The sequence below is a fragment of the Fukomys damarensis genome, unplaced genomic scaffold, assembly GCF_012274545.1.
Source record: "Fukomys damarensis isolate Sample0158 unplaced genomic scaffold, DMR_v1.0_HiC HiC_scaffold_11, whole genome shotgun sequence".
In the NCBI taxonomy this organism is placed as follows: domain Eukaryota; kingdom Metazoa; phylum Chordata; class Mammalia; order Rodentia; family Bathyergidae; genus Fukomys; species Fukomys damarensis.
Window position 1 is genome coordinate 8,698,411 of NW_022900923.1, and position 9,079 is coordinate 8,707,489.

The 9,079-nt window shown below is 36.0% G+C and overlaps 1 protein-coding gene across 3 annotated transcripts in view; it reads left to right on the forward strand.

Moving 5' to 3' along the window:
• The window catches only part of Ints7 (integrator complex subunit 7), a 73,190-nt gene that overhangs the window by 38,440 nt on the left and 25,671 nt on the right, over positions 1–9,079 (forward strand). For all 3 annotated transcript variants that reach the window (XM_010642566.3, XM_010642568.3, XM_010642567.2), the window contains exons 8-9: positions 2,444–2,561; positions 7,538–7,672. In XM_010642566.3, coding sequence (XP_010640868.1) covers positions 2,444–2,561; positions 7,538–7,672 — 253 coding nt within the window. The remainder of the gene's footprint in view (positions 1–2,443; positions 2,562–7,537; positions 7,673–9,079) is intronic.

The following is a 9,079-nucleotide window of genomic DNA, read 5'->3' on the forward strand; positions in this document are numbered from 1 at the left end:
GACAGTGCTATAGAAAGGTACATTATAAAATACTTCTCACCTACTGTTCTACCATCCACACAGCTGCTTTAGCCAGTGCTGCTATCTAATATTTTGCATATTTTCCACAGATATTTCACATGGGAACTGTGGTTCTGTATAAATATTTACTCCCACTTTACAAAGAGGTTGAGACTTAAAGATCTCAGTGATTGGCTCAGATCACAGAGGTGGCAAATGGCAGAGTCAGAATTCTGATGTGAGTCTTCCAGCCAAAAATGTACTACATCTTGGATTTTGAATTACCTGATGGATATTTCTCCTTAGAGTTCACATCTCTCTATTTTCTGTCCTTCCTATAAAATTGGCTTAGCCCCCATAAAGTCTCAGTCTTCATAAATGGAACCAGCATTATCTAGTCACCGCATTAGAAATATAATAATCATTGAATCCTTAATATCCTTTCTGTCTTGTATAATCAGTCACTTTCAAAATATCTCTGACTGGGAACTAACTCGGTGTTAAGAACTCATGCATGAGGCCCTGGTTCAGCTCCAGCACTGCAAAGACAAAACACTAACACTCAGAATCTCTCTCCTACTCATCCTGTAATCTCCACTCCTGTCTGCAGGCTCTAGCTCTGGCCCTCTGCCTCTTACCTCCCCCCACTCGTTGCCATAGGCTATAGTTTGGCCTGTGCAACTGTCTTTGTTAGCTTACTTTGTTTACCATTGCCAGAATAACCTTCCTAATTCTTTGGGGAGTGTGTGTGTTTTGTGTGTCTGGTTTTGGTCTTTCTTTTTTTGTTTGTTTTTGTTTTTGTTTTTTTGTTTTGTTTCCTATGTTTTGATCTACTTTAATTTACTCTCTGCATTTTGATGAATATATTGTCCTCGTACTCATCATTTGGTACTCAACAGAACACTAGAACCTGCCAGTGTTGGTTGTCTTATGACTCGCTTCCCTTTCCAGGCCAGACAGTTGGAGCCAATTAAGGATGGAGGACCAAGATACCACTGTAGTTTGTGAACGTAATTTCCTAAAGGAGAGTTGCTGGGTCCAATAAATAACGTATTTTTTAAATTTTTGTGCATTAATGCCAGTTGCCTACCACTGAGGTTTATGCCATTTTACCCCTCTATCAACAACAGTGAGAGTACCTCTTTCCCTGTACTCTTCAGAATTTAGGTATTGATCTTGGGTGATCTGACTGCTGAAAAGCAACATTTCTTTGAGTTTAGATTTTTCAAATTATGAATGAGATTAAACATTTTAAGGGCATTTGTATAAATTATTTTGTGAACTACCTTTTTATTGGGTTTTTGCCTGTTTAGTATTAAGAACTGTTTATTAATGTTGCTCCTTTATTGATCTTACATCATGTGAGTTTTTTCAAGTTTTGTCAGTTTTTTGTTTCTCATGTTAACTCAGTACTTTATAGTTTTCAGTACTTTTTATAGTTCTGTTATTAACCATTAAAAAAAACAGATTTGGTTTTATTTTACTCAGATGACTAGCCAGTTATCCTTGTAAGCTTTTAAAAATTATACTGCTGATTTTAAATGCCATTATCATATATTAAATTTGGGTATATATATTTGAATCTGTTGCTTATCAGATTTTTTTGGGGGGGTTCTAATTCTTCCATGTGATCTTTGGAATCAGAGTATCTGAACCTTCCCAAAATTTTGCTGATATTTTTATTGAGATCTTAAATTTATTACTTAACTGTTTCCAGCATTTTCTTTATTGTTCCCTCAGACCTTAAGTTTTGTTCATTTTCTCCTCCCGCTTCCTCTTTGTAGAAGAATGTAATTAGTTTAACAAGACAGTTGCTTGACTATTTATATTACATGCAGTCCTGAGATGCAGAGTAATATCCACACAGACTGAAGCAAAGAGTCAGTGTGTTGTGAGCAAATACCCATAGGCCACTGCAAAGGAAGGAAAACTGGTACTTTGTTTGTGGTTAACACTGCAGACCACTATGAACAAAACTGAAGGGTAGCCCTGCTGACTTACAAGCTAGATAGAACACTACGCTGTATTATTTTAATGCAAATAATACAGAATTTCTGACACTGAAGTAAGTAAAATCTCTTGGAAGTTCTAGAACAGTTTCACATTAACAGAAACACTGAGAAAATAGTGTACATATGCCACACCCAATTTTCTGTTGATTTTTTTTTAGCAGTAATATGAAACATTTATTATAATTGAACAAATACTGGTATATTATTAGAGTATATATTTTATTCTACTTTCTTTAACCTTTTTTGTTCCAGGATACCACATTATATTTAGTATCATGTCTCCCTATGCTCCTTTAAGGAGTTTGGCAGTTAGACATAAGGTTTTTATCATGGAAAAAGGATCTTAATATGTCATTTTTCGAAAAGATAATTTCAATTTAAAAGTACATTGATGTCCTAAATTCTGTGTTCACTTCTCTTCTTCATTTTAGGCACTCTGTGAATGTGCCCTCCAAACACCTTATGACAGCTTAAAACTTGGGATGCTCTCTGTCCTCTCCACATTATCAGGGACCATCGCCATCAAGCATTACTTCAGCATAGCTCCAGGTAAGGACGAGATAATGTGCTGATTTCTTTATTCCCACTTATGTCTCAAGTAGTTTCTTTATAAAATTTTAAATCAGAGGAAGTTTCAATCTCATACACCATTGTATGCTAGTGACTTATTTGAAAACGAGTCAATGCTTAAAATAAAATCTTGTATTCTTGATCTTAACTGAGGATATTATTTTTCTGGTTTGTTCTTATTTGAATTTATGTTGGGTGAAAAGATTTTTGAGAATGTCTAGAATGGTTGGCTTGATTTTATAGCTCAGATTCAAAGTATCCTTTAAATTTAAGTACATTTCAAAGACCAAGTGGTGTGATTTTAAAAGCAAATGCTGTGTGCTTCCCCAGTTCAAGAATACTTTGCTAATTTCCTGTTCAAAATGATTAACTCTAAAATTCTTTAATTAACACATTGAGAAGTTTGCCTGCCTAACAGACTTGTATAGGTCAGCCTTCTTGTTGCTGGACAAAGTTCCTGACACTGGCGACTTAGAGGAGAGGGTTAGTTGGCTCATGGTTGCAGAGGATTCAGTTCGTGATCGGTTGGCTCCAGAGCAGAAACATCACGGCAGAAGGAAATGATGGAGCAAAAGCTGCTTAGTTCATGGCAACCAGGAGGCAGAATAAGGGAACAGCACCAGAGACAAAAGGGTCAGGGGCCAGACACTCTCTGAGGTCGGGCCTCCATAACCCAGCCAGACATATCAAACATGTGCTTTACTAATCCCCTAGGTGGCTCTCAAACCATTCAGTAATCCAGCCTTTAATAATCCAATTTAAGTGTCACAAAATTTAAGGCTAACTTTGTTGTTGTTTTATGGCAGTTTTGTGGAATCTTTATGGCTTTTTCTGAAAGTTGAAGAGCTATGGACTACGTTTATTTTTCCTTTTTGTCACTGCACAGCATGACTTCACTGGGTCGGGGAAATGACCTATCAAATAAGTCTTAACACATTCACAATGGGACCAGAATTCTTATGTCTCACTGCCAGATGGCCCTGAATCAGTTACATGCATGCCGATGAGGACATGGTAACAGGATGTTGAAAAGACCTGATACAGTACTTACAGCCAGGGTACACGTGTGTGGCTGGTTCAATTGATCATTTCCATATCACAGACTAAATTGGGAACCGATAACAAGAAGTGGGGATTGAGAGAATCTATTATAGTGATACAGAAATGAGCACACCACCATCCTGTTTCCAGAATACTCAGTAGCGGTGGGTTTTTGCCACATCTGGTACCTGAGATAGCTGTGTAATCCATGACATCAAGTAATCAGTAATAGGGGCCACAGCATCTTCATTACTCTAATTCTGTGCATGGCTTTTTGAACTGTGAATTGTCTCTGCCCTGGCCTCCCTTTTTTCGTGTTTTCTGACTTTAGCATTCTACCCTTTTGAATAATTCTGTTAAGTACTCTCTGTCAGGTATCTGTTACTCCATAAAAATCCTAAAACTTCAGTGGCTTAAAGCCATGGCCATTTTATTCTGCTCCTGTGAATCAGCGATTCTGACTGGGCTCAGCTAGGCAGTTCTGCTGGTCTCGTCTGAGGTCATTATGTGACTGCAGTATCTGGAACCTTGATCCAACTGGCTGGCCTCATTCACACTCTAGAAGTGAAAGGCTTTCAGCTGAGATATCTTAGTTCTCTGCGTGACTGTCGATGAGATAGCTGCTAGCTGAACCAAAAGAAAGCAAACCACCAACGTGTATCACTTTTCAACCTTCTGTTTGTGTCATACTTTCTTAGTCTTACTGGCCAGAGCAAGTCACGTGGCCAAGCCCAGATAGGTTGTGAAATAAATACCTCTTGGTATGAGAAATTAGAAAATCACGTGGCAGAGGGGCGTGCCCGCAAGGGACAGGATTTTCTCTATAAACAGTTGACCATATTCCCAATGTGTTTTCAGTGAATTCCTTTTCTGCATAAAGGAATCAGTCTGTTTTGTAACTTACAGTTAACATTCTTGACTAACAGGATACTCTGAAAGAGCTATGGTAGGCAAAGTCTTTTCTTAAAATTTCCAAGAGCCTTCACACATATCCTTTCAAGTGAGGCACATGCCGGCCAGGGATTTAGCTCAGCGGTTGTGTTGCCTGCCTTGCAATCGCAAATGCAAGGACCCAAGTTTGAGCCCAGTACCAAAAAAAAAAAGAACAAGTGAGGCACATGCAAGGCAGTTTTTAAATATTAAAACAGACTCACAGAGGTTCAAAGATAGATTCAGAGTCGCATACTGATGAGATGCTTCTGCCTATGCCTGGACACAAGGGTTCCTCCAACTTGGGAGTATTTTTTTTTAAATAACAAAAGATGGCTTTTTAAATTTTTTTTAATTCCAAAAATAGTTACAAATATTTGTGTCAGGTTAAGCACTTCTCAAGCTGGGTATTTATTCTTTCGTTGAAGTTTGCTAAAGTATAAAGTTGATATATGGAATTAAGCAAAAAGACTTAATTAAACCAGATAATCTTCATAAAAAGTAAAAGTCAAGGATTTTACAAAGTAAGATTATTTATAAAATAATAATAAATGTTTGTTTCAATCCATTAGATTTTTTTCTGTATAACCAGAAGTAATGTAAAAAATTTAAATTTAATATGTCTAAACTACCTCTAATAAATGGCTCTTATCCATATAAAATGTTTAATGTTATATACATCTAGGAAAATGAAAATTCAAACACAAATTTAATCCAAGAGATCAGCAAAGATTGAGATGTTTGATAACATGCTCTGTTGGCAAAGACATGGATAAATACCCACTCTTAGTTGCTAGTGTGAATGTAGATTATTGGTCCTCTTCACAGGCAAGTTGGAAATACTCAGTAAGCTACAGATGACCTAGAAATTCCACTTCTAAGAATTTATCCTACTTAAATAGTCACACATTAAGAAGTGATATATTGCGGGCCGGGGATGTAGCTCAGTGGTTCTGCCACCTGCCTCGCAAGCACGAGGTCCCTAGTGCAATACCTGGTACCCAAAAAAAAAGCAGTGATATATTTAGAAGATTATATTATAGCATGATTCTTTGTAATAAAATATCGTCCATCAGTAGAGGAAGTAATAGCACCATAAAACAGTCCATCAGTAGTTGCATTAAAGAAATTGTGATATATCACTGCACTAGAAATCAACTTATTAAAAGAATATGGCAATTTATTAAAGAATATATGTCATAGAATAATCTCCATGATTTAATATTCAAAGAGAAAAATACATGAGGTTCAGGATAATATGTAAAAAGAAAAAGAAACATGCTTGCAAACTTTAATCTCTGGAATGGTACCTAAGAAACTGATATCATTGGGTAGATGAGGGAGATTTTTATCTCACTAGCCTTTTGTCTTTTACTACGATTTGTTGTACCTTTGGAACCGTATGATTTTATGTTAGAAAACTGTTTCAAAGTAGATACAAGTAAAAATAATCTCATCCCTTAAAATTTTAACACAGGATAATACTCAAAAATGTTATATATTAAAAACAAAATACTGTAATGGCCAGTATCTACATATCCTAATTTATATTAATTTTTAAATTTTATTGGTATACATAAAGGGATTCTAAAAGAGTATTTCAAAAAATTACAGTAAGCTCATGCTGACTTTGGGGATTTAGGGAGAAGTTTTTGTTTTCTTTGAATTTTTCTGTTTTTTTGGTTTTTTTTTCACAAAGTTTCCCATGATGAGCCTTAGTAGGGGGAAAAACTCAGTGTTGTAAAACATACTTGCAAGTTTATAGATGAGTACACATTGTCTGCATCGCATAAGCAAGGTAAAAAAGGAAAAATACAGTTTCTTAATTTTGGGGAGAAAATGAATATATAGTTTCATCTTTGTTCTGGTTTTTTTGATGGGGGGCGGTACCGGGGATCAAACTCAGGACCTTGTGCCTGCAAGGCAGGCGGCAGAACCATTGAGCTAAATCCTCGGCCCTCGTCTTTGTAATATTTTGACTGTCTTGAAAACACTGAAGATAGTGGGTTTTTGTTTTTGTTTTTTTCTTAACAGAAATCAGTAAGATCTTATACTATCTGGTATAGGCTTGGTTTATTATGTCTGTTGTAATTAATAGTGTCCCCTTTGACCTCAAAAATACAATCATGCTTAGTATGAGAACCAATAGAAATCAATGTAAAAATTAGCAGAGGAAAGGGAGACAGGAGCGAGAAGTTCTGAAGAACTTCTGAGAAGTTGAACAAGTTTAAGTCTCCTGGTTCTTTGGAAGTTCACCTGATTATAACAGTTTCTCCTGTTATTCATAACATGGGACTGAGTTTATAGAATTTCATATGTGAATTTGAATAGCTACTGCAGTCTGCAGCATAGAACTTAAGATACTGTGTAAAGTGCAGAGGGCCTAACTAACAAGATTTATGACCTTGATAGCAGGATACTTAAAATCTTTTATTCTGTAAAAATAGGGATAATTTGCAAATGGGAACAATCAAATCAGATGATCTCAGAGTCTTCTCTAGCTGTATAATCACAAGGTCTCATGTAAACTTTTTGAGATATAAACATGTACCAGCAATTCAGGGTTGGAAAAAACACATAATTGTTTCTCTTTTATCTCTTCTCTTGAAGGAATGGTTTTATCTGAAAAGCCCATAGCAACAACCATTTTAATAAGAATCCATTAGAAATCCCAGGATACAGTCTGTGGTTATTTTGGCTTTTGCACTTTTTCTTAGTTGTGATTAAAATTTTTATGGAAAAGTCTTGTGTTGGTTTTAGATCCTTAGACATTACAAAACTGTTACCCATACCTATTTAAATACCTTGATAGGAGAAAGAGAAGTAGTGATATATACTGGTAATGAGGTTGTAGAAATTTTTATTATTAAAGTTTATTATTAGAGAATTTCTCATAAAACTAAGAATACTAAGCCTGTAAGCTGAACTCCTTTTTAACTATAGGAATCAATTCTAATCTATACTGCTTTTCTCTGCTTGTTTAGGAAATGTAGGTTCTTCCCTCAGATCCTCTGATTTAGTCAAGTTAGCCCAAGAATGCTGTTACCATAATAACAGGGGCATTGCGGCTCATGGAGCAAGAGTTCTAACTAATATAACTGTCTCTTGTCAAGAAAAAGGTAAGTTAGGAAAATAGAAATTCAATTTGACCTAACTATCCCCTTTCTAGGTGTCTTCCCAAAAGAGTTAAAGAAACCATATTACAGTGATAACATGCATAACCGTGTCTATAGCAGCACAGTTCATAACACCTAAGTCTTGGAAGTGGCCTGTGTCCATCAACAGATGAATGGATAAAGACAATGTTATATTTATACACAATGGAGTACTACTCTGTCATAAAGAAGGATATATTTGAATCATTTATAGGAAAATGGATGCATCTTTAGATAGTACTGTAAGTGAAATAAATTAGACACAAGCTGAAATGTCGAATGGTTTCTCTTACATGAAAAGCCCAAAATGTAAATAATTTAAAGACCAAAATACATGACAGATAAAGGGAAATAAGGAGGTAGATCTTTGCAGATGAGACTGGTACCAAGAGATGGGCGTAGGAGGCAAAAGGTTAAAGAAAACTAAGATGTGTTATATACACATACCAACTCCCCACCATGAATGTAATCGTTATATACTCCAAACATGGACTAATAAAATTTTTTTAAAAAGGTAAGTTTATTCAGGAATAGTATTATATGAACTTTGGATTGGAGCATGGACAGAATTCTGGGTGTGCTTGGTTTTCTGTTCACTTGTCTTTAGCCTATGTGCCTTGATCTATAGTTGCTTCCTTCTGAAGTGCTCTTGGAACCCACTTCTCAAGGCCACTTAATTCTTGTGAAGAGTAATAAAAATCTAAAGACCTTGGGACTGGCTGCAGTTGTACAGTGAGGGGTTTTATGGAGCGTTGCCCATTTCTTTGCCACTTCCCTCTGCCTGTGTGGTGTTGTGGATTGATAAGAGCTTGCTTAGGAAATCTGCCCCTGTGGTATAAAACAGTGTATTCGCTGATACAGAAACCTAGAAAACATCCTTGTTGATGATGCTTGAATGACAGGTTGTAGAGACAAGTGAATTCACAGAACAGTGTGCGTTACTTTTGACAAAATTCATCTCCTACATAAGTATAGCACTAAGCTGATTTGTATAATCCAGGAAGACATGCAAAGAAAATCATGCACATATTTTGTGGTCCTAATATCTTTTAACCTACAGACTTGAAAAATTCCATGCCTTTGTTCAAGAACAGAAAGTGCGTTTTGGACACTTTGATCGTTATGAAGGATCACAAGCCTAGTAGTCCTCCTTATCCTGGCCATCAGCACTGCTTGTTCCTAGTGTTGTCTTTTTCTGTACTCTGACCTTCACTAGTCTTAGAACTCACTGTCTTAAACTAACTCAGGAAGCATTGGTAAAGTTATATGTTGGATCTGATTTAAATAATTAAGCCTGTTTTATGCGGGGCATAGTAAAGAGTAATTTTGCTGTGTGTTTTTTTTTTTTTTTTTTTTTTTTTTTTTTTTGTG